Source organism: Xenopus tropicalis, chromosome 9 (assembly GCF_000004195.4).
Source record: "Xenopus tropicalis strain Nigerian chromosome 9, UCB_Xtro_10.0, whole genome shotgun sequence".
Lineage (NCBI taxonomy): Eukaryota > Metazoa > Chordata > Amphibia > Anura > Pipidae > Xenopus > Xenopus tropicalis.
Genome location: NC_030685.2, coordinates 40,556,754 through 40,584,139, shown reverse-complemented (window position 1 = coordinate 40,584,139; position 27,386 = coordinate 40,556,754). Strand labels below are relative to the sequence as shown.

At 38.0% G+C, this 27,386-nt stretch overlaps 1 protein-coding gene across 7 annotated transcripts in view; it reads right to left on the bottom strand.

The window, feature by feature from the left end:
- nprl3 (NPR3-like, GATOR1 complex subunit) overlaps positions 1-27,386 on the bottom strand; it is a 60,873-nt gene that overhangs the window by 19,937 nt on the left and 13,550 nt on the right. For 2 of the 7 annotated variants that reach the window (XM_012969957.3, XM_012969963.3), the window contains 5 exons: positions 15,782-15,920; positions 14,850-14,919; positions 12,966-13,004; positions 9,777-9,900; positions 8,524-8,598 (listed from right to left, as the gene is read on the bottom strand). In XM_012969957.3, coding sequence (XP_012825411.1) covers positions 8,524-8,598; positions 9,777-9,900; positions 12,966-13,004; positions 14,850-14,919; positions 15,782-15,899 — 426 coding nt within the window. In that variant the 5' untranslated portion in view covers positions 15,900-15,920. 7 annotated transcript variants of the gene reach the window in all.

Here is a 27,386-nt window from a genome sequence, read left to right as displayed (position 1 = left end):
TATATAAAATAATAATATATATAACATAATTATAACTATTACTATTATAACACTTACTTAGTTCAAAACAACAGTGGGGATAATATAAGATATTAAGCAAAGAGGAGTTACATACAAGGTACTATGTCCCAATATTTATTTAGGTACAGAACATCATGCATAATAATTACACATGCAAATCAAATGAAAAGTCAATGTATATGTTGCTGGCAGTACTGGCGGTCATAGGGAGATGTAGCCCCAGAAGCACCAAGCCAATTAGGAGAGTGTCAGACTCTACTTTAAATACCCCTTGATATAAAGTCTAAAATAAGAAATCCCATTTGACTGTCTAAAGTCAGTCTTCTCACACATGAATACATAAAATCACTATTATACCCGTTATACAGAAAGCCATCTTCCAAAGACTCCATAAATTTACATTTTTAAAAATGTAATGAAAAAAAAAGTTTTCTTTTTCTCTGTAATAGTAAAACAGTACCTTGTATTTGATCCTAACTAAGATATAAGTAATCCTTATTGGAGGTAAACAATCCAACTGAGTTTATTTAATGTTTAAATAATTTCTTAGGAAACTCAAAGTATGGTGATCCAAAGTAAACAGGTCTTATACCTATATTCATAACTTGGTGTAAATGGTGAATAGTAAATGGTGTAAGCAAAAACACTTTACAAAATTACAAACCTCCAAAGCAAAGCTTTGCTCTATGAAATAAAATTGTAGCATAAGGTAGGTGCTTTTAAACATACTCTACATTTTGCGACTACAGTAGAACTCTATTTTACTATTTTCAGGGGACCAGAAAAAAATGGTGTAAAATCAGGGAAAAGCATTATACGAAAATATATATTAGTGGAACCACAAAAAACATTGTAAAATGCAGGAAAACTTAATATCAGAGTATATACAATCAGATTTCACTGTATTTTTTATTAAAAGTGCATTAAGACACTACACACATGAATGAATCTGCATTGAAGAAATCCATTCTTTGCTCAGAGCTGCATTAAAAGCCATTTAAAATACTAATAATGCCGAATCTCACATTATACATTATAAGACACTTCGTTTTAATAGGGTTAATAGAAAGGGACATACATTTTGCTAACTAGAAAACATGACTAGGCATTACATGAAGTGGGTGTTTCTGATGTGTCATGATCCTGTAGGCACTGAATCTAAAGGAGGGTTCCTGATGGCCAGAAAGCACGCGTTGGCTGATAAGATATGCACAAGACTAATTCTGCCTTATCGCCATACTGTCTTTAGTCCCTTATAATGCTAACACCCTGTTTATCTGAGTATACCAGAGGGACAGTATAGATTAGACATATATTTGCGTGCCTAAAATGGAACCACCTACACATTAGTTTTGCTTGCCAGATATTCCTGCATGTGTTTTTTTAAATTTGAAAATTGAAGTACATAATTCAAAATAAAATATAGTTTAATACTTACTTGGGCTCAACACATCCTCCTATCATACTATATAGGCAAATAAAAATTTCGACTACCTTAATGGGTTCCACAACCAAAAAACCAGGCTGTCCTTATTCTTCCTTACTGTGTTCCATTCTGTTACTTACAAATGGTTAAAATGTATTAAAAAAAATGAAGCTGCATAAATGTGCAGTGCTTTTATTCTCTGCGTCAGTTTAGTAAAAGCACTGATGCAGTTATCCAGCTTTCTTTCTTTATACATTTTAACCAAAAAATATAAACTAGTGGCATTTCCTTTTACTATTCTAGGGTCCTCGTATTAACTTAAGTTGCTTATTTCTAGCATTAGGTAGGCTGAAATAGTAATTTAAAAATGTTTTAACTTTATCAAAATGTATTGGCACAAAAATAAGCTGTTTAAACAAAGTGTTCTAATATTAAGCCTTATATTTACTGTGCTTTTTCAAAATATGAATAAATGATGCATTTGTTAAGGTATCATTTCTAGCGTCATTTTATTCTATTATGTATTTATATTGGTTACCAAAACTGACACTCTATTCATTCCTATGGGATTTTAAGAAGTGTATTTATCAATGGGTGAAAGTTAGAACTCACTTTTTGATAAATACACTTCTAAAACCCCCATAGGAATTAATAGAACGAGGGTGAGTTTTTATGTATTAAGCTCTAAACTCACATCTTGATAAATCTGTAGGTATATACAGGTTTAGGATCCCTTATCCAAATTACGGAAAAACTATCTCCCATAGACTCCATTATAAGCAAATAATTATAATTTTTAAAGATAATTTCCTTTTTCTCTGTAATAATAAAACAGTACCTTGTACTTGATCCCAACTGATATATAATTAATCCTTATTGGAGGCAAAACAATCCTATTCATTTTTTTTTTTTTTAGATTTAAATGATTTTTAGCAGACTTATGGTATGGAGATCCAAATTACGTAAAGATCCCTTATCTGGAAATCCCAAGGTACCGAGCATTCTGGATAACAGGTCCCATACCTGTATTTATATTGGGTTATTTGATACACATACTGCAAACACTACTTTTTTTACTTTGTCCTATGTGTCATGGAAACAATTCAAAATATTCCAGTGATGCACTCACTTATGTAGTCTAACCAATTATTGTATCTATATAAGTGCAGAGAACAGCTACTTACTATGCAATTAAATCTTTTAGTGGCCATCTATTTATTTGTATTGCTTTAGCAAGTGACACTCCAAATACAATACATGGTTCGTGACAGTATAACTGCAGCCCTCTGAGCCTAACTGGAGCCCAGTAAACAGAAGAAAATTCCAACAAATACGGACAAAAATTTACATTGCAATGTAATGTTTTCCATTTGACTGTTATTGCACTGTGAATTTTAATTGTGCAAAGTGCATGTTTTAGGCATGTGTGAAGGTGGTGTAATCTTTTGGAGCAAACATAGCTAATTCAGTAAAAAGTTTTATTACTAAACAGATTGTTAAGAAGCAATGTTTTGTTCATGCAAAAGCATACATTTTTGCATTGTGAATAGTACTTTACTGAGCATAACATATCAGGAAGTTACAATTTAAACACTTGTACCCCAATAAAAACTATTAAAAAGTCCATCGCATGTTTTTGATAGGGGTGTCATTCTACTGCCCAAGACAAAATGTCCTAGCTGTTCCATGTTGCTGTTGCTCCTACATGCCATTTAGTACAACCTATGGGGGCCACCTACAGAAATACAAGCTGATTTTGTGCCACAAGAGACACTTTCTAGGACACACTGCAATTCTTGCCCTAGCAGTACTATCACAGGGCCCCAGTGGGCCCTGCACCCCCCAGTCCGACCCTGCAAAGCCTTACCAGGACTGCCAGCACTGAATGCTGTAACTTACTGCTTAACTAGCTTGCTAGTTCCTAACTGAAGCTCACTTCCAAAAAAATGGCCACATTAGACTGACAACTAAATCTATTGACTTGTTATAATTAGTAAAAGAAAAAGTAGCAGATCACAACGTGTATGGCCACCTTTATACTTTACATAGTTACACAGTTACATAGGGTTGAGAAAAAAACCAGAGTCCATCAAGTTCAACCCTTCCAAGTAAACCCAGCACACACATGCGCCGCTTCTGCAGAGAGTTTTAAGCAATGACAGCCCCCTGGACAGCAAGCCAGGGGGGCTGTCATGTGTGCCCTGCGACGCGATCGTCGCAGGGCCGCCCCCCCAAGCAGCAGACGCGATCGCATTGCGTCTGCTTCCTCCCTGCTTCCGGTTCCCCCCCCCCCCCACTCACCAGGACTGCAGCAGAACGGAGTGCCATGCATTCTGGATCTTCTGGACATACATTTATACCTACATATACAGCACACAATCAAGCACTTTTTTTTTTTCATTTTGCACACTCATATACACTTATATACACTCATATACACACTTACATACTGTCACACTACTTTTACATATGTACACACGTGTATACACAAACTTTTTTTTTCATTTTTACCACTCATTTTTAGTTTATTTTCCCTAAAAACTATTTATTTTGACAGCGTGACTATTGGATCAGATATTCTGACCACTAATTACACTGTCGTGTGACTTATTTTGTTGTTTCGCTGATTTGCACAATTTTTGTGGTTTTATTGCATTTTTATCCCTGTATAAGTGTTCCTGATCTGTTTTTAGCATAGCTTTGCCAGGTGTAACTTTGATGTACAAAAATAACTTTACCTATTTTGAATTCATCAGAATGTGTACTTTCCAAAAATATATGGTTTTCTGGGGGTCTCTGTATAGTTAGGGGGGGGGGTTACGGCACATAATACACTGACAGGGGGCTCTGTGCAAAAGAGTTGGCAGGCGAGAAATCCATATGCGCTATTTTCATTTTGGGGTCAGTACTTACCACAGACTTTGGTATATCTATGCATATTGGGCATCAAACTGTTCAGTAGACCTCTGGTGTTCCTATTTGGGGTGATTTGCCTTTGGACGCAAGAAATTGTGTGAGATAAATGCAGCGAACTGCAACATTTTTAGGCGATTTTCTGAAATGTCATAAAAACCACTAACTTTAGGAAAGCTTTGCAGATTAGTACTTTGGTGTAGAAATTACTCTTTACCCATGTTGGATTTGTCAGAATATGTACTTTCTAAAAATATATAGTTTTCTGGGATTTGCTGTATAGTTTGGGGGCGTTACAGCACATAATAAACTGTCAGGGGGCTCTGTGTGCAAAAGCTGAGTTTGCAGGCGAGAAATCCTTATGCGCTATTTTAATTTTGGGGTCAGTACATACCACAGACTTTGGTATATCTATGCATATTGGGCATCAAACTGTTCAGTAGACCTCTGGTGTTCCTATTTGAGGTGATTTGCCTTTGTACGCAAGAAATTGTGTGAGATAAATGCGGCAAACTGCAACATTTTTAGGCGATTTTCTGAAATATCATAAAAATCTGCAAACTTAAGAACGCTTTGCAGCTTGGTACTTTGGAGTAAAAGGAAATGTGCACCCATTATAGATTCGGGGGAATGTGTACTTTCCAAAAATATATGGCTTTCTGGGGTGAGTGTACTTTTTTGTAGCATTATCCCACATAAAGGATGTAAATGTGTTGATTTTCTGAAATGACACATCATATGGGGATATGTTCCCATTGGGGCCCCTACATGCCACATATTTAGGTAAACCTATACATATTGGGCATCAAACTGCTCAGTGGACCCCAGGCATTCAAATTCAGTGTGTTTTATCTTAGTACCTAATGCTATGTGGGAGATAAGATGCTGCAAACTGGAAGCTTTGAGTGGATTTTTGGAAATGTCATCAAAATTGCTAACTTTAGAAATGCTTTGCGGCTTGGTACTTTGGAGTAGAAAGACATGGGTACCCATTTTAGATTCAGGAGAATGTGTACTTTCCAAAAATATATGACTTTCTGGGGTGAGCGTACTTTTTACTAGCTTTATACCACATATAATGATGTAAATGTGTTGATTTTGCAGGAGCTGAAATGACAGAAATGATACATGCCACATACTTAGGTACACCTATACATATTGGGCATCAAACTGTTCAGTGGACCCCTGGCATTCATATTTAGGGTGTTTTATTTGGTTACTTCATGACCTGTAGGAGACAAGATACTATAGATTGGAAGTTTTGAAGCGATTTTTTAAAAACTTCACAAATTTTGATAAAAACCTTGTGCCTACTCTGGATTCCCCAGAATCTGTTCCTTCCAGAAATGTGTAATTTGGGATAAACCTTCTGTTAGTGGAATTTTTGGCCTTGAAATCTAAAGTATTCAGCTTTCTGAAGCAGTGCTTTGGAAATTTGGTAGTGTACTGCTGGGAGTTTTTGACCTATACAAGAGAGAAATCTCCATAAAACTATATATATTTGGTATTGGCGTGTTCAGGAGACATGGGACTTTCCAAATCAGTTGTATTTTTGTGCATAAAATAATTTTTGTTTCTGGTATGTGTGTTTATATTATGAAAAATATGATTTTTTAAAATTTTGTAGACATTTAGAAGCCTATATCTTGTTACAGAATTGGAATTACACCAAAATTCTACCAAATTTTGAAAGCTTAGTTTGTCCTGAAAAAAATGATATGTTGTTTTCCTGGGTAAACTAAAAGTCCCCTCGAAGAAAGGCCCCTAAAGTGAAACAGTGCAAAATGTTCAAAAACTGTCTGGCAGTAGAAGTTCCACTTTGGTCCAAAATGGCTGGCAGTGAAAGGGTTAAAGGCATTAACAGAATCTGCCATCACAACATCACTAGGAAGGGCATTCCACAACCTCACTGCCCTCACCGTGAAAAACCACCTACGCTGCTTCAAATGGAAGCTCCATTCCTCTAAGCTAAAGGGGTGGCCTCTGGTGTGTTTTATGGGAAAACACAACCCCCCCTATCTGCCTATAATCCCCTCTAATGTACTTGTAAAGAGTAATCATGTCCCCTCGCAAGCGCCTCTTTTCCAGAGAAAACAACCCCAACTTCGACAGTCTAACCTCATAACTTAAATCTTCCATCTCCTTTACCAGTTTTGTTGCATGTCTCTGCACTCTCTCCAGCTCATTAATATCCTTCTTAAGGACTGGAGCCCAAAACTGCACTGCATACTCAAGGTGAGGCCTTACCAGGGACCTATAAAGACGCAAAATTATGTTTTCATCCCTTAAGTCAATGCCCTTTTTTATACAAAACAGCACTTTATTTGCTTTAGTAGCCACAGAAAGACACTGCCAGGAATTAGACAACTTGTTATCTACAAAAACCCCTAGATCCTTCTCCATTAAGGTTACCCCTAACAAACTACCATTCAGGAGATAGTTCGCGTTTATATTATTTCTACCAAAGTGCATAACTTTGCACTTGTCAACATTGAATCTCATTTTCCAGTTTGCTGCCCAGTTTTCCAATTTTGTCAAATCGCTCTGTAAAACTTATAGTTTTGCACAATTTAGTGTCATCAACAAAAATAGAAACAGTACTCTCTATGCCCACCTCCAGGTCATTAATAAACAAGTTAAAAAGCAAAGGACCAAGGACTGACCCCTGCGGTACTCCACTAACAACACTGGTCCAATTAGAAAATGTTCCATTTACCACCACTCTTTGTAGTCTATCCTTTAGCCCGTTCTCTCCAATTACAAATATTATGCCTAGGCCAATATTCCTCAATTTGGAAAATTGGAAAAAGTCCAACACTTGGAGTTTGTTCAAGGCAGAAAACACAAGGTGTCTGCCACCCGTATTCAATAGCCAAAACAAAGAAAAGGGTGTCTTGCTTTTGCCCTAATCAATCATGCTCTGAAACTTGACTGATTTATGAATTGAACAGATTTACTCGGAGTGTGTATATATGTTTTTAAACTTTCTTACCATATCACAAGTAAATATGGAGTAATGAACTGAGATCTCATTCTTTCGGCTTATAAACTTATTTTTATTAGGAATCATGTTTTAAAGTATAATGAATTAAAAGTTAAGTATTAATAAACTTTAGATTAAGCACAAAAAATTATTTTTTTTGTTTTGGCTATTCCTCAATTTGATCATTAACCTTCTTAGAGGTACTGTATCAAACGCTTTAGCAAAGTCCAAGCAGATGACATCAACTGCCATTCCAGCATCGAGGTTCCTGCTCACCTCCTCATAAAAGGCGACTGAATTAGTCTGGCAAGATCTGTTACACATAAAACCATGCTGGCAGAAACCTATAGTATTGTGAACTGCAATGTATTCAAGTACCCTATCCCTTATTACCCCTTCCAAAATCTTTCCTACTACTGATGTCAGACTAACTGGCCTATAGTTTTCAGGCTGAGAACGAGATCCCCCTTTAAATGGCACCACATTAGCAATTCGCCAGTCTCTCGGCACCATGCCAGACCTCAACGAATCCTGAAAAATTAAGTAAAGAGGCTTGGCAATCATAGCGCTAAGCTCATTTAATACCCTGGGATGAATCCCATCCGGTCCTGGACCTTTGTTTACCTTTACATGTTCAAGTCTCTTTTGAATATCCTCCCGAGTGACCCATTCGTCAGTAGCTAAATTACTAGGCATTAACTGGGCATATTAAAAGGGAAGTCTTCATTAGCTGGCTCCTCAGATGTATAGACAGATAAATTATTTCCTTCCCCCCCCCCCCCCCCCGGGGATAATAATGTTCCCACCCCTTCTTGCTTCATTTTTTTACTATTCACATAATTAAAAAATAATTTTGGATTCTTTTTACTCCTAGCTGCAATATCCCTTTCCCCCCTATAATCGCCATCTGTTTAGGCCTAGCTCTGCTCTCCTCCCCACCACTACTAGAGAAACTGGTCTCCCGGCTGTTAGAGAGATCAGCCTCATCTAGAAAGGCAACTGCAAATAGCACTGTTTGCCCTTATTTGCTGAATACACATTTCTCCCTTCTCCAAACAAACCCATTCATACTGAATTATACAAAGAGAGGATGTCATCACTTGGTTTTACTGCACCACACCTTATAAAGTGATACAACTGCAGAGTTAACAATAACAAAAGGTTTAAAAGTTTGTCTTACCCTTAGGGCAAACACAACATTGAAAAGAATCATTGTAGGTGCTTCTCTCTTTGGGGAAGGGTCTGTTTTTGAAACCTAAAATAAATGTTTAAAAATTGCAAAAATTCCATTAATTTTTTTCTTATTTTATTCATATCCATCCATATAACAGAGTTCAGAGTGCTAGTTAGTATACAATTAAGGAAACACACTGAATTCCTAACAAACTGTTCCATAGGATTACCTTTCAATACAGTATTAGAGTATACAAGGCTAATAAGCGTTTAGTGAGAAGTGTGGATTAACCTTTTATGAAACTATAGGCCATCAACGACCACCTGCATTGACCACACAAAACAGGAATTTCTAAGCCCATTGATATTTTTCATAGTATACTTTAAAAGTACAATGAAATACTTTATTTCTAATAAAACATTGGCTTATATTTATGACATATCTAAGGACATACATTTTTGGATTATTACTTATACTTTACTACAAGAGAAATTAAATATTTAACACTTATTATATATATCAATGCTTTACTTCAAGATAAAGTAGAGTTGGCAAATAACATGGGCCTGCAGTTTGCTTAGTACTGTTATTCTAATTAATAATCTTTTCACTGCTTACACTGTATACATTTAAATATGGCTTATGCAAATAAACAGCATACTGCAAAGAAACTGTTATAACCTAATTAAACCACAAGAGGGAGATATAGATATAGATATATGTTTCATGGGGCTGGAGTACATAACTTAGAATAGCATAGATACCAAGTGTTTAAATACTTTTTTTTAATTAATTAATTTAGTTATTACTGAAAAGGGGAGTTATATGCATTACAGGTAGGAAAGCATTTAGAGGAGAGTAGTTGCTACCGCCAAAGGATAGACAAGATTACTATAATAATGGTAATAGTACCTCTCAAACATTAAGTAATAAAGGCTTATGACACACACAACATTTTAAGCAGTGACTTTAGGTGTTATTCTAGACTACATATTTCCTATATTCTATTAGATATTCTACCATAAAAAAGATGTGTATATTTTTGTTAGTCACCAATACAGTATGAAAAAAACACAATCTCTACGGACTTCAAACAAATGTCACTGGAGGTATGTACAGAATTAACAAAGTTTCAATTTTACAATCCATAGCACACCATGATGCTGAGAAAAAATATAATGAGGATAGGAAGAAAACTATGATATGGCTATTACTGATCTATAGAAAGAAAGAAAGTTTATTATATTTGCTAAAGATACCTGTGCATGTTGAAGCAAGGTCGGGTGGCCAACAAATCGCACATTGTCAATCTTCAGCTCAAACTTTTTGCCACACATATCTGACTTTGTAGCCAAAATTGTTGCAAGAATGACATCTGAAAACCTTTTAAAGTGTTAAAATAGTTACAAAACCTACATTTTGAAAATGAAAGATGAATTATTGTTCAAACAAGTTCATAATTTTAAAAGTATTTATAACATAATCGATTAAAGCTCTATTAAGGAAAGTGAAAGTGCCTTAAATTAAAGATTGTGGCATGCTTATTAATTCCATGCTAGGTGAGAGTTTAAATAGATTGTGAACAAATAAGCTCTTGTTTACGTAATGATTTACATAAGTTAAGAATGTTGGTCACTGACTTTGGAGGTCTTAAACAACTGTAACAAAAGATAGCCTGTGGTGCGTGGGCAGGCCTGGGCCTGGGTCTTTGACAATGGTAAAGAGCCCCACCACCACATATTTGGTGCAAAAATCGCTGCAACAACAATGTTGCCACATAATATAAAAGTTGATCTGACAATAAACCGGCTTTTGTCTCAAAGGGTTACAGTACATGTAATCGTCTAATTAGACAAACAACATGCTGTTTGCATTTTACAGTGTCATTCGACCTATGTAAGGCAATGATCTCACCATCATGGATTTTTCCATAGGAAAAATCATAGAGAAGTGCATATCATTGAAGTCAATTGTAGGGTCCAAATGCAGCACATAAACTGTAGATGGTGCATTTATTAGGCACTGTGTGACATACTCACAAGGCTTCTTATGACTGAAATATAATATAAACAACCACATAAAGGTTGTACAGGCAAAATAAAGAGAATCATCTTGTGTACTATTATGAAGCAAATCCAATGTGAATGAACTATCTTCATAAGAATATTTGAAAACCACTTAAATGACATCCAAGTTTTCAGAACAGAGTCACCAATGCAATACAACAAACGTGTAACATTACTTGTATTGGTATTTTGGCACTTTTTTTCTTAATATCCTGGCAGTACGAGTATTAAGTATTGCTTTTTGTAATGGAATAAAGAACTGTATACGTATTAATAGGTATATGGTTTACTTAAAACCACTAAATTATGATACAAATGAAATCATTAATGTAGATCTTGAATATATTTTAGGCAGTTGTTACAATGACTATGAAAAAAGCTCAAGAATATATTTCTATTAAAGGGAAAATGGCACACTCACCTTAAAACTTGGGAAAACAACTCTACTATTTAAGTTAAAGCAGAAGGTTTCTGCAGGTAGGGAAAATGTACCACAGGGTGAAAGGTTGCACAAAAGTGCTCTAAAAACACACAAATACTGTATACATAGTCGGTACTTCTTTGACATAATTTTGTGGGAAATTATAATTTCACCCATTAATTAACATGAGACTTAGGAGAAAGCAGTGTACCCCAGGAAATTGAGCAGGTAATCAATCAAAAAATTGTTCTACCTGCGCAAAACATGCATATACCATTTTTGGATGTGCTGCCAAGTGCTTTGTAATATTTACTGCTGCCACCTCTATCAAACATTCACACTGCTTTTGGTTTGTGTAACATTATAACAACATATAAAGTATTCCAGAAAACAGTCTACTAATCCAGTACCCTAATAACCACCACTTTCTGTACTTTAATTTAAAAAAATGCAAAACTCCTATACAAATGTTTTAGCATTTCATATACTCGATAAGTCATACCAAGAGACAAAACACATGCAGTTGTCTCAAATTTATATTTTCATTGTGGACAGGAAGATTTGCTTCAAGTGTTACTTGAAAACATAGATGGACTGATTTTTATGTTGATACTAATACAAAGGTTAATTCTTGTGGCATTTATACAAGAATGATTTAAACTGCACAATGAGGCACAGTAAACATTCAGTGCTCCAGCTGTCGCAGAAGGCTAATATCCAGAAACCCACCAGTTATATTTTTTAAGGTCAACAACACATTGGGCTGCACCTCAGCTTCTCTCTGCCTGGGGAAAAAAAAGAAGGCGACAATGCGCTCCTCACTGCATCTCTGAGCTGACATTCAGAGGGTCACCTGGGTGCAAAGACACAGTGCATATTGCCAAGAAAATGCAAAACTGTACATTTTCTCAAAACTATACATTTTCTTGCTGATATTTTCTCTGTGTGTCTGCACACAGATTGACACCCTGGCTGTTGGTGCAGAGACAAGAAGCTGTGGAGGGGAGCGCTGTGGCTCCAAAAGTGGAGAAAAGCAAAGGCGCAGACCAGTGGGTTATCAGCTTATGGCAGAGGATTTTAGACTCAACATTTGGACAGGACTCCTTCAGAGCATAACAAGAACCCTGCCAACAAACTTTTGATTTTTGCTGTGTGCTGCATAAGGTGTTATTTTCAACAAGTGTGAAGTATCTAAGGGCCACTGTCTTCAAGCAGAGAACAACAGCAGACAAAACACGCCCCTCTGTCTGTCATTGCTCTAAGGCTACAGCCACATGGTGCTGATCCTTGGCCTGTAAATAAATACAAGCCCAGAATCAGCCCCGTGTGGCTGTAGCCTAAATACTTATTACTTTTAATACTTTACTTCTTCCTTTATAGCTCTCTAAGCTGCTAGCAGTCAGTAACCAATCAGTGACTTGAGGGGGGCCATATGGGACATAACTCTTTAGTTAGTTTGCATTTGAATCTGACCTGCTTGCTCACAAACTAACTGAACAGTTATGTCCCATGTGGGGCCCCCCTAAAGTCACTGACTAACTAAAAGGGTTGGAGAGCTGAAAGCAGGTATAAAGTTCTGGCTATAATGTTAGACATCTGTCCACTCAAGCCCTTAGTGCAGATAATGTAAGTTTGAATTGCCTCTCCATAAACATTTCTAATACTGTAAAACTCATCAGGATTTTTTCCCCTCAATAACCACAAGATTGTATTTCATGATTATTTATACTTACCATTATTCTGCAATATAAAAATAAATTATTCAGAGCAGCGGATATTTGTGCCTAACACACTCTTCATTAGTATGCAATTTTTTTACCATTCATTAAAACAAACTAATTGCAACTTGAGTTAGTCTTATTTTCAAAGTAAATAGAATGAATAGGAAGAAATGAAGGCTCATTAGAAAGAGGTAGATACATTCTAAACAAAGCATTATTGTTTAGAATGTCCAGTCTTACCCTTCAACCAATTGCTCATCTGTTAGAGGACATGGCTCTCTGGAATAGGAATGGGGGGCATCAACAAAGAAAAACAAGTAACACATAATAACACTCACACAATATACAACCTAACATTTTGTTTCTAATGTCTGTCACTAGAGATAAGAAATACATACACAAATATGGGGTCTATAATCCTAAAATGCTCGTGCTTCCAGGGTTATTCTGTGCATGTAAAATGAAAAACCATATCTAAAAGCAGCTATACTAAGTTTAAAAAACGGCATCATCTGCAAACAAAACTTTTTGCATTAAAGGTACACTTTGGATTCTGTTCATCAAAACACTAATGGTGAACTGTCTTACTGCTTGTGTTAGCAGAGGTTAACCTGAAAAATCTATACAGACAATACTAACAACAACAACAAAACAAATAACCTTAAATAGGGAGGGTCGTGCCTTGTCTCATAATGAGAGAAGTAAACAATATGAAGGATCCCTTCATTGGGTATAAATTATTAAATATTGAACCTGTGTCTCCAGAAGCTTTTGTTGGGCTAAATCTGCCACCACACCCTTATCACTTCAATCTGCAGAAAATTCTGGAAACTGTAGCAGTTGTTATTTAACAACAGTGTGAAGAATGCTTATTAGGCATTCTTGGGCTAAATGCAAACTAGCTGCATAGCAATGTTCTATACAAACAATTTAGTTACACTAAGTTACAATTATTTCCTTTAAAAGAACATACTAAATTAAGAAGCCTTGAACATAAATTTGCAACTTTTTTTTTCTATTTAAAGGGTCAATTAAGTAGAATTAACCCCCCCATAGACTGCCCTTCATTGCACCCACCCCCCATAGACTGCCCTTCATTGCACCCGCCAAAAAAGAGTCTATTAGATGCAGAAGTGTTCTTTTTTTAGAAGGCTTAATCTTCTTGATCTTTTCTTCTTCTATTTTGTTTGAAAAGTTTGGTGACAAAAGTTTGAGCTTTCTGGCACATGCGCAGTTGGAGCTAGTCCAGGATTAGCTCCAACTAAGCATGCGCCTAAAAGATCAGTTTGTCTGCAAAGGAAAGAAGAGGATCCAAAGATCCAGAATATGGCATCTATGAACTCTGCTACTTGGCATTTATACGTCAGCTTTTTAAACAGGGACACTTTTGCCTCTAACAGACTGGCAGGAGGAAGTGGGGGGGGCAATTAAGTGCAGTCTATGAGGGTTTTTGTCTGTGGGGGTCGTTCTCCTTTCAACAACTACCTTTTTACTTTTGCAAAGTGTTCACATCATTAATCACATAATGCAACTCAATATTTATTTTCTTGTTGATTTATATACTTCTGTGAAGGTATTAATGGCTTGTAAATGCCATCTTTCACATTTTTTTCAACACAAACTACAGTACCTTATCATTACCTGCAGGGTTTCTATTGTATTTAATACCATTATAGATACTAAAACATGGGAAGATTTGTAGGCTTTTGCCCCCATGGCAATATATTATTCAAAAGAAATAGGATCCTCCCAGCATTCGAATTGAACCAGTAAAATATCACTTTTAAAAATGCACAGCTTTGCACTACTGCTACACTAATATTGTCCCAGATATAGTTCATTTTAAGCAGATATTAGACTTGTAAGTTACTGATACGTTAGAATTTCAAAAATATTTAGCAAAAGCATTATTCAAATGAGTAACACCCTGAAAATTATAGTGTATAGTGATAGTGTATTACGCTGTAATAACAGTATTTTTGAGTTGAATATTAAAAGAATATGCAACTTAGGATAGACTGTCCTTTCCATGTTTTTGTGTTTGCTTTAATTTTAACTACTAAAGGCCTAATATTACTCCTGTTTGCTACTAAGAAAAACTAATGTAAAATAAAGATATCTTACTTGGAGTCTCCATCTGGATCATCACTATTGTCCCCTGTGTTAGGCAAGGCATAACAGCTCCTTGGATTAACTGTAACAAAAGTATGGAAAAAATAATTTTTTACTTTCAAATGTAATATCCTTCATTTTAATTGAAATGGAAAAGGGCCACACTAACATGCCAAAAAGACAAAACTTGTGTTATCAAGAGCAGGTTACAAGGTCAGGGTGGAAAATGCAAAAAAAAGGGGTGGGCTGCGATCCCCCAATTAATTCAGTACAGTGGATACAGTGGAGGGGACACAGAGGCAGACCTGCAAGTCAGGGAACTCCACCGGGCGCAGACTGCAATGGGGTCCTGTATTTACAGTCTGTAATAAGACAGGAATGCCTTGTACCCATCAGTGTGAGGTACATAACTAAGCCAGACCCTAGACATAAGTGCTCTCTGATGAGCACCAAGGTGTGTGCTTTTGTACCACTTAGGGTGGAGACACACTAAGCTACTAGTAGCAGCTACTTTTTCATGGCTATTAAACTCCAGAATATACCCTGCCATAGACTATACTGAGAATTGCTTCTTTTAAAACACGTAGAGACAATTATCAGTAAATGATCAGCATTGTCTAATTTCATAGCCATGACAAGTAGCTGCTACTAGTAGTTTTGTGTGTCTTCACCCTTAGTGTTCTTGTATCTCTATAAATGATCCTTATAATTTCTTAACACTCATCTAAATGGGCACATTGTTTTATATCAAATGGTGTTTGCCATGATTGCAAATATATATTCTAAATAATAATTTCATCAACCAAAACAACCACAAAAGGTATCATCATAAAAAGAGACATTTTTTTATGCTCCTAGCCCTTAAGAAATACTGGACATGACTTTTGCAAGCCTGTGAAATTTATATTTTTTATTAAAATGTTCAGACATTTGCTGACACTTACTTGTCTTTGATAACTGAGGCTCATGGTTTCTCTGAAACGGGTATCTGAACAGTAGTTTATTTCCTCTGCTTCCTGAACTCACTAGAATTACACTGATAGGACTGGTGTTTTCACCCATATTTAGGGATAATTAAAATTGCTGCAAAACATTTAATAACATTAAATAGAAGGCATTATTGTGGGTTGAAACATAAATGCAAATACTAATTCGGGATAAAGAACGTTAAATGTTAGCACAATCATATACATAAGAAAAATATAATTTACATAAGTTGTGGACCAGATGTTTCTACAAGTCATTGACCTGTAGACAAGCTCAAAACTAGCCTTACAATCAATCTTCTTTTTGGTTTCTGGAGTCACTCTTGCAGAAAACACTGACATGGATTTTCAAAAGTCTAAGCTTTAAAGAGAGAAAAAGAAAAGACCAATAAAAAGACCAATATCAGTGGAACTCCTGATAGGTTATGTTGGCATTGGTACATTTGTTTTAAACCACTATTATTGTAATCTGCAATTGCAAATCTGTCCCGTTTTGCTTCGCCAAAAAATTTGTTTGCAAAAGGGGAAAATGTTGCACGTCAAAAAAAAATTGTCACATGCGACAATACGTTGGATGCAAGACAATACTTTGGGCTAAAAAGAAGAATAGGAGTCCATGAATTTATACAAGAGATCTATAACATTTCTATGTTTTTCTGCCATACACAGGAGGACAATTATAAAGCATATGTAGAATGTTTAAAGGCAAAATCTGGTGTGCCTCACCGCATTTTAAGGGCTGAGACAGACGGGGAGATTAGTTGCTGGCATACGCAGCACTGCGATTTGCCGAAGTCGCGGAAGTTGCCTTGAGAGGAAACTTCCACGACTTCGGCAAATCACAGCGACTAATCTCCCCGTCTGTCACAGCCCTAAATGTTATACTTAAGTTATTATAAGTGACGTTTCATGTTATTGTATAATTTCTTGAAGCCAGCCAGACTGCAGTCCTGGATCACTGCTTAAAGGAGAAGGAAAGCAATTTTGGCATTTTACTGCCAATAAATTTGCCACATTAGTGCCACCTAGAAAAATATATTTATTCTGCAGAAACTATTACCATACCAGAGTAAACAGCTTTAGAAGCTTTCTTTGTTTGCTGCCATTTTAAGTGCTCAGATCACACATTCCTTAAAGAGGGGGGAGGGAGTTCTTAGCATTCTGGTGGGAGGGGGGAGCAGGAGTGGGGAGAGAGGAGAGAGCTGCGCAGACTCTGGCCAGGGGAATTAAGGATGTTTCTGAGAGAGGAAGTCAGACACTGGAACATCATGTTTACAAACAAAGAGACAAGAAATCCTGTGTTTCTTTTGATAGAGGACATTACTGTAAGTGCTTATGCTGAATTTACATAGGACCTTTCTTATAAAGCTTAGTTTTTACCTTTTGTTCTCCTTTAAGCAGCCTGCAACGCCAGTAAAGGTCCAGCTCCTTGAATACTGTTGCCACAAATCACATGTTGCGACACTATGGGGCACATTTACTAACCCACGAATCCGAATTGGAAAAATTCTGATTGGAAAACGAACATTTTGCGACTTTTTCGTATTTTTTGCGTTTTTTTCGGCGCCTTTACGACTTTTTGGAAATTGTCGCGACTTTTTCGTTACCAATACGATTTGCGCGAAAAAACGCGAGTTTTTCGTAGCCATTACGACTTGTGCGAAAAAACGCGACTTTTTCGTTGCCATTCCGAAAGTTGTGCAAAATCTGGCGATTTTTTTCGTAGTGTTAAAACTTAAAAGGCGCGACTTTTCGCGCAACATTTTGCGCAACTTTCGGAATGGCTCCGAAAAAGGTGCGACAATTTTCCGAAAAAAAATCGCAAAATACCGATCATTACGAAAATAACGCAATCGGACGCATTCGGCCCGTTCGTGGGTTAGTAAATGTGCCCCTATGACATCCTGTTCACATGCATACTGTATAAGTGCAGTAAAGCTGCATGCAGCCACATTTGATGGGGTGATAAGAGAGAACTGACTACTTTTGTACTGGACTTTATCATAAGCGGGGTTCTGGTCCGCTCGCAGTGTGTTTTTTTCCTGCTTGTAGCTTTTTTTGTCAGGAGCAAAATAAAACTTTTTCGTGATGATTGTCTGCTATGCTCGCTGCAACAGTCACCAGAGCCACTTTTTTAAAAAAATGCCATATACTCTTTGCAATAGTGTTAAACAAACTTGAAGTTTACATATATGTTTAATATTTGTAGCATAAGCCATTTTTTTTCATTCCAAAAAGAAGCAAGCCGGGAAAATGCCATTTTAAAAAATCATCCTTTTTGTATGCCCTAGCGCTGTGCACATCTGAAATGTCGGGCATGAGCACTGGCATTAAAGTGCCATTAGTACCTTTTGTAAATTAACTCACCAAATCAGTTTGTGGTCCAGGTGCACAAGCCCCAGACCCTCAGCTTAGGGAGCGGAAAAACCATGAGTGAACAAAAGAAAGGTGGAATCCAGGCACACTGAAAATCCACAGGGCCACAAAATAGAAGTAAACATCTTCTTTGTTATAAAGTTGAATTAATTTCCAATGGCCCTATGCATTTCGTGCCCAAGGGCACAATGTTTGTTTTTAATTCAGTTTTAATAAAGAAGATTTTTATTTTATTTTGTGGCCCTGAGGATTTTCAGTGTGCCTGGAGGCCCACTTTCTTCTGTTCATTGAGAGTAAGCATTGTGCCAGGAAGAAAGGAGGCGTTTTCGGTTTCTGTTTCCTGTGTCTTCACTCAGGGATTGTACACATCTGTTGGGGTAAAATAATTACTGTGGACAGACAGGGGTTATATTATCACTGTGGGGCATCACAGTGTAAAGTAATTACTCTTAATTACTTAAATAATGTGGTGACAGCATAGGGGTAACATGATTACTGTGGGGCTGAACAGGGGTTACATAATTACTGTGGTGACAGCATGGGGTAACAATTATTGTAGGACAGGACATGGGATACACAATTACTGTGGGGCAAAATGGGGGGACAGAATATATAAACTACAGGACAGCAGTGGGGCAGCATATTTTCATAGTGGCTAAGAAGAGAGGCAGCATACAGTATATGGATCACAGGACTAAATGGGAGATGTATATAGGCACTGGATGGGCAGCAAATATGCAGCAGGAAACAGCACGGAGAGGACGGCATGTATGGACTGCACAGGGGGATGTGTACAGGCACGAGGGGGGGGGGCAGCATATCTTGACCACAGGACTACATGGGGTGGAATACATATAGGCACTAGGGGACAGTAGGGGAGATGGAATTTAGGCACTAGGAAACAGCAGAGGGAATGCATATTAACACTAGGGAAAAGTTGGGGTGGGAACAGCATATAACCACAAGGGGACTTTACGGGGGTTAGCACTATATATGGCCCTTAGGAATGCACAGGGGGTGCATATAGGTGCTTAGACCAGCAAGGTGACAGTAGGGAACAGCCGGGGGATGGCATATAGACATTAGGGAACAGAAGAGGGGGCGCATATAGGCACAAAGGAAAAGCTGGGGGCAGCATATTGGCACTAGGGGACTTTACGTGGGGTTGGTGTTATATATGAACCACAGGACTGCAAAGGAGGGGGGTTGCACATAGACACAGGGGCAGCAGGGTGGAAGGCACTGGGGGGCAGCATGGGGGGTTGGCAGTATAGGGGGGAAGGCATTTAGGCACTAGGAGACAGTGGGGGCGGTATATAGGCACTCGGGAACAGAATGGGCAGCATATAGACACTAGGGGACTGCAAAAAATAACATGACTTACTCTACCATCCTACTGTAGGTAGGTCAACACACAGAGTGTAATTTATAGGCAGTGATTTCTGTTCATTAACCTTTTGTTTCCTCAGTCCTACCAGTAGCAGGTTCAGGCCCAGGATCAGAGACTAGGAAAGTGACTGGGATAGTAGCCCAGTCACTTGTCTGACAATGTACCATAGTAACATAGTAAGTTATGGTTGAACATGATGGACGTATGTCTTTTTTAAACCTAATACCTATATATAACCTGCCTAACTTCTAGTTGATCCAGAGGAAGGCAAAAACCCCCATCTGAAGCCTCCTAATTTGCCGCAGAGGGGAAAAAATTCCTTCCTGACTCCAAGATGGCAATTGGACCAGTCCCTGGATCAACTTGTACTAAGAGCTATCTCCCATAACCCTGTATCCCTTCACTTGCTAAGAAGCCATCCAGCCCCTTCTTAAAGCTATTTACTAAATCAGCCAGTACGACCGAGTCGGGGAGGGAATTCCACAACTCTCACAGTAAAAAAAAGTGGGTGCCCTCATGTCCGTTGGAAGGACCTACTGGTAACTAAAGCATTAGAGAGGTTATTATATGATCCCCTTATATATTTATACATATACATACATATACATATATCATGTCACCTCTTAAGTGCCTCTTCTCCAGACTTTCCATTACCTTTACCAGCTTAGTTGCCCTTCTCTGGACCCTCTCTAATTCAAAAATGTCCTGTTTGAGCACTGGAGACCAAAACTGAACAGCATATTCTAGATGGGGCCTTACCAGCGCTCTGTAAAGGGGAAGAGTAACCCCCTCCTCCTGTGAATCCCTTTTAATACAGCTTAAAACCTTATTTGCCCTTGCAGCTGCTGCCTGGCATTGCTTGCTACAGCTAAGTTTATTATCTACAAGGACTTCAAGGTCCTTCTCCATTATGGATTTGCCTACTGCAGTCCCATTAAGGGTATAAGTGGCTTGCATATTTTTATATCCCAGGTGCATGACCTTACATTTATCCACATTAAATCTCATCTGCCACTTAGCCGCCCAGATTGCCAGTTGGTCAAGATCCTGCTGCAAGGATGCCACATTCTGGATAGAATTGACTGGTCTGCAGAGTTTTGTGTCATCTGCAAACTCTGTCATTTATGAACAAGTTAAACAAAAGTGGACCCAGTACAGAACCCTGAGGGACCCCACTGAGAACCTTACTCCAAGTAGAGAATGTACCATTAACAACCACCCTCTGTACCCGATCCTGTAGCCAGTTTTCTATCCATGTGCTAACGACTTCACTAAGACCAACAGACCATAGTTTAGAAAGCAGTCGTTTGTGGGGAACAGTATCAAATGCTTTGGTAAAATCCAAATAGATTACATCTACTGCATCCCCACTGTCCAGCTTCTTACTTATCTTATCATAAAAAGCAATTAAATTGGTCTGACATGACCTGTCCTTCAGAAAGCCATGCTGATTACTGCTCATAATGCCATTCCCCAGTACATAATTTTGTATGTGATCCCTTAACAAGCCTTCAAATAACTTGCCCACCACGGATGTCAAACTTAAAGGTCAATAATTGTCAGGCTGAGATCTTACTCCCTATTTAAATATAGGAATAACATTAGCCTTCCAATCCCTAGGTACCATACCTGATGAAAGCGAGTCTGAGAATATCAGAAACAAAGGCCACTGTACATCTGACCCTAGCTTTCTCAATACCCGAGGGTGTATTCCATCTGGCCCAGGTGCCTTGTTTACATTTATCTTGTGTAACCCTTTAAGCACTATATCCTGTGTCAACCACTGCGTAGTTGGAGCTGAGGCAACAGTGCAGCTATTGGGTGGGACTTGGCACTCTGGCTCCTCTACTGTATACACAGAAGAAAAAAACTGGTTAAGCACATCTGCCTTTTCTGTATCCGCTGTAACCATATTGTTACTATAACTCATTGGGGCCACACCCTCAACCTGCATCTTTTTAGTATTAATATACTTAAAAAACTTTTTGGGGTTAGTTTTGGCCTCTGCCGCAATGCGCTCCTAGTTTTCTATCTTAGCCTTCCAGATTGCTGTTTTACAACACTTGTTATAGTGTTTATATTCATTATAGGAGAAGGAAAGGCTAATAAAGAGTTCATCAAGCTGCAGGCATACCTTCCGTTCTCTCAGTAGTGCCCTTAAGTCTCCCCGTATTTCTCCTGTTCAGATGATCAGAAGCCAAACAAGAAGAAAAAACAATGAGCTGTGTAAAGAAAGTTCCCATAATGCCTCGCTCCGGCACAGAGACTGAGACCAGTGTACATGCTCAGGAAGCTATAACTATAAGGAAGCTTCCTGCCGATTGAGTCAGATCCACATTCCTAAGGGGGGGGGGGAGGGAGTTCTTAGCCTTCTTGAGAGAGGGGGGAGCAGGAGAGGGGAGAGAGGAGAGAGCTGCGTGTCTTTGGCACATGAAAACAGACACAGCAAATCTTTTGACAGAGAACTCAGTGCAGCGTTTCTGCGAGTGCTTATGGCTGTATTTACATAGACCTTTCTGATAAAGCTTACTTAGTTTTTACCTTTCTTTCTCCTTGAAACGCAGCTACTGTCCCCTCTGAGTAAAATTTCTTAAAAGCTTTCCTTTTTTTCCCTATTAGCTTCTTTACCTCAGAGTTAAGCCACATAGGGTGATTCTTAACACTTCTACTTTTTCTTATTAATGGAATAAATTGAGAACAGTAATGATTTAATATCATTTTAAATGACAACCATTTCTGCTCTGTGTTTTTATCAGAAAACATAATGCCCCAATCTATGCCCTGAAGCACTGCCCTTAAGGATCTAAAATGTTTTTCTAAAATTCAGTGTCTTCGTTGCCCCAGTTTAAATTTGATTCCTGCACCAAACATCAAATGAAATAACATTATGGTCACTATTACCCAGGGGTTCAACCACTTGCACATTTGCTATACGGTCTGGGTCATATTTATGGGTAGTATTAATATTTGACCTCTTATTTCATTTTAAATACTTTTCGGATTACTGTATATACTCGAGTCTAGTCCCTCTCGCACCACCCTGCCCCCTCCCGTGGACGGATGCCTGCAGCTCAACCGCCCCCCCTTTTCCTTGGTAATATGTTTCAGGGTTCTGGGAGCCATAGTCCATCAACATTTGGGGAGGCAAGGTAAATCCTGAGTTGCCCCCTCATAAAGGATCATTTCTGCTCACATTGAGTTTGGCACGTACATTAGGAAACAAGGAGATAGGGACAATTTCACCTCTTTTTGATTATTGGAAAGCTGACATTTGATTGGGTAGGGAAAGTCCAGCCCTGTAGGTTTGGCAATACAAAATGTTTTGGAGCGCTCTGTCACTTAGATTCGTTACGTGTAAATCCTTCATTTGCAGAATTCCAAATTACATTAGTCAATATGAGTAGTGTGGGCCAGTGTAATGCAATGATCATAGTGTGTCAGATTTTTTGCCCTTATCTTTACTTACACTTATCAATTCAAAACTAGGAACTAGCTGCAACCCACGTTGACGCCTGCAGAGCAGCTGCTGATCAGTAAGGGCACCAAGGGAAGTGCTGTCAACGTTTTGTTGCGCTGCTTCCGAGTATTACAGAGCAAATCTAAGCAGGTATTAAATGGGGTAAGCTATTGTAAGGTGTTGGGTAGTATACATATTAGAGTTTGTTAATTGGTCATCATGGTAATTGCTTTAGTGTATCAGCAGTTCTATAGTACTGTCTATCATTCTGTTATACACTATACAAAGTTTACCCAACATTCATTCATTTTGGTAGTTGACTGTATTTTGTATTTTTTAGTTTGTATTTCAGTGTGTGAAACATATTAATTCTGCACTCTGTGTGCAGTCTGTCAGTTCAGCTAACCTAGGACCCTGTGTCATGTGGCTGTCAGGGCCACTGACAGCCACTAAAATCTCACCAATTTGGCACACGATGCAAATGGATAAACTTGCCACAGATCAACTTTCTTATGTAATGTGTCATATACCAATTTTTCTAAATTCCTTTGTGAGTTCAGTAATTAGGACTTGCCATATACCCGAGTATATGGATTTGAAGATGTAAGTGTCTGGCATCCGTTGTGAGCGAAAACCCTAGGCTTATACTCGAGTCAATATGTTTTTCCAGTTTTTTTAGGTAAAATTAGGTACCTTGGCTTATATTCGGATCGGCTAATACTCGAGTATATATGGTACATTAATGCTCCGCTAAGAGCAAAGCATGGAATTGTAACAATGAACCATATTAAATAACTCATCTCTGTAATCGAAAAAAGAAAATAGAAATAGAAAACAAATTTTGTACTTAATGGTAACTAAGCTGCATTAATCCATACTGGTGGCAAACCAGTGCTACTATTAATAAGTACATACCACAAAACACCTATTACCTTGTTTACTGTGTAGCCTAAAGTCTTGACAGATGCTGAACCATCCTTTTTAAAAACTTCACAGCTCTCTTGTTCACTTATATGATGTTTTAGTAGCATATCTAAATATGTTCCTAAAATATCATACAAGTGAAGAGAGCGGTGAAGCAGCAATGTGTTAAAATGAGAGATCATTCTTTGATAAATATACCCCTAAAATTACTATACTAGTACAGTTATGGGACCTGTTATCCAGAATGCTTGGGGCCTGGGGATAAGGGATATTTCCATAGTTTGGATCTCCATAACTTAAGTCTGATAAAATTTATCTAAATATTGAATAAACCCAATAGGCTTGTTTTGCCTCCAATAAGGATTAATTATATTTCCTTATAATTGAGTCTATGGGAGATGGCCTTTCTGTAATTTAGAACTTTCTGGATAAGAGATCCCAAACCTGTATAATGAGAACTGTGACATTTTTTTCTAATGAACTGTGGCAAACTCTTCAAAATCTTTTCTTGATTTACATAGCAATAGCTACTGGTATTTTAGCAAAGAGCATATTAAAAAATGCATAAATGCCTTTTTCAGTGAAAGAAATGTAAGAACATTTATATATAATAGAAGATCTTGGAGACCCCCTGGAACCCTGTTAATTGCAGGGAAGTTTCCAGTATACAAAAATGCTAAATGTTTAATTTATAGAATTTAAGACAATTAGTTCAGAAAGGGACAAAACAAATACTGTTTTCCCATATTAATGTTGTATGTTTTTTTTTCTTCACCAAAGCCCAGTTCAATAACTGTACATTTGTACATTACAAATGAGATATATTCATTTGATTTGCCCTGTCTTTGTCCTGTACAATCTTTCACAGAATTGACTTTCAACTGCATCACAGATACCTTAATATTTGGTTAGTACACATATTTAATGAAATGGGGAAAAAAGACTAATTAGACTACTGACAAACATTGTATCATGTGTGGTCCCTAAAAAAATTCTGTACTGTTTGTTGTGAGAGTTCGTATCAAACGGTGTGTGTTTATACCTTCTAGGGACATCAACTAGAATGCTTGGCTGTTCTACCTTAAAATGATGCTTGCCACAAGTACCAGCTCTGCCAGGTATCTGTGTGCAGCAAGCTCAGTACATTTACTAATCCACGAACGTCCGAAAAGCGTCCGAATGCATTTTTTTCGTAATGATCCGTATTTTGCGACTTTTTCGAGCGCTCAATACGAAAAAGTCGTGACAATTCGCGAAAGTCGTAATGGCTATGAAAAAGTCGCGACAATTCACGAAAGTCATAATGGCTATGAAAAAGTCGCGACAATTCACGAAAGTCATAATGCTATGAAAAAGTCGCGACAATTCACGGAATATGTAATGGCTATGAAAAAGTCGCGACAATTCACGCAAGTCGTAACGGATACGAAAAAGTCGCAAAAAATACGACAAAGTCGCAAAATGTTCGTTTTCCAATCCGAATTTTTCCCATTCGGATTTGTGGATTAGTAAATCAGCCCCTAGTAGTAGCTGTTAGATTTTGAGTAGGTATTCCAAACAGCACTCCAATGTCAAGCAGGAGCCAACAGATACCAGAGTTTTCTTTTATCTGCCCTTCTAAAATGCACACCCATTACTTAGTACAACTGATAAGGCTTTTTTTTTTTTTTTTTTTTTTTTTAGCTTTGCAGGCAACTTACTAGAAGTGTGTAAAAATAATACACTCGTTTGAGAGTGCCGAGTATAAACTAACAATAGTAAAAGGGGGACTCATGTGCCTCACTTGAGCTTTTAGTATGGGGAGTGGATAAAAGGACCCAACATGTCTGACAAGAAAAATGCATTCATATTATTGTTCATTTTGTGCTACAGATAGCACTTAACCATGATAACCTTGTTTGTAAAATTATTGCTTATGGTTGGGGTGTTCCAGGGATGTTTATTTTGTGAAAAACATTAGTAAGACAAACATTTACCTTGTGCTACCTCATAATTGTAAATATGGGTTGGTGATCTGCAAAAATTTCATTACCCTTGGAACAACCCGGAGTACCCAAATTTATCTGTGGAAATAGACCAGGGACCATGGGCAGTAATAAAAAAACAGTAATTCAGAATTTGCATGACTTCCTATAATTATTTTATAGCAGCTGCAATCATAGAGGGAAGAGGGGCAGTTGGTAATTTACATAAAAAAGGACAACTGGAAAAAGCTAATAGTGGCCATACATGTTACAATTTTGATCATTCCTGTGATTAATGATCGTTTGTGTATGGGCACTTTAAGGCTAATGCCAGATGAGACTGATTCTCAGCCTACGGATAAACCTTTGCCCATGCATGCACCCAGATACATGGTGTTGGTCCAGATGCAGGCATATGAAGCAGATTTTGGTGCCGGAATATATACCCGTGTATTTTGGAGCCAAAATCCACACCATGTGCCTGCACATGGGCTGGCGCAATGTCTCTGGGTGCAGGCACAGGGAAAGGATGATGCCAACGTAAGGGCTGATTTTCAGGCTGTGTTGATCCGCAGGCCAAGAATAACTTCTCTCTGGCATTAGCCCAAGACATGGTTGATTTCTGGGCCTGCGATGTCGCCAAGCGAGCGGATCTTCACCCGATATCCCCACCTACGGGTACCTGGGGCCAAACGATCGGATTACATTTGCGGCCATGGGGCAGTCGGTTCGGGGGCCGCCCCGATCCGACTGGATTTTCTAACCTGGCCGATCGAGATCTGGCCAATTTCAGGCCAGATATCGGTCGGCCAGGCCGCTCGGTTCTGCCCATACACGGGCCGAATAGCTGCCGAATCGGTCCAAGGGACCAACATCGGCAGCTATAATCGGCCCGTGTATGGGGACCTTTAGGCTTATATATGGCTTGTGGGTAATACTTTCTTTTGTGTCCCCAGTCTAAACTTAGTTATATTCATTGAGACACTACCTTGGGTCTGATGCTTATTTTTGCTAGGGGGCATAGATATGCAGCTACTTTTGCAGGGGTCATGGAGAACTACTTTCAATGCCGGGCAACTGTGGGGCAAATTTATAAAAATTTCAGAACATATTTTTTCCATGATTCAAAAGAAAATGTGGTCAAAATACGTGATCACAAATGTATTTTTTTTAAACTCTAATTCTAATGAAAAAACCTGATTATTCAGTTAGAGTTTTAATTGAAACTTGCTAGCTTTCAAAAATATATAAACACAATCACATGGAAAAAAGTTGAGCAAATTTTCTAATGATTTTCTTTACCTGCAAAATTGCCTCTTTGCTGTGTTTAATTAAAAGTTTGTTCTGGGTCCCAGTATCTTCTTTCATGTCTATAAAAAGACAATCAAATGCTATAATGTTGTCAGTTTGTTATACTAAATATTGTATAAGGGTACTGGCTGTCACCTGTGG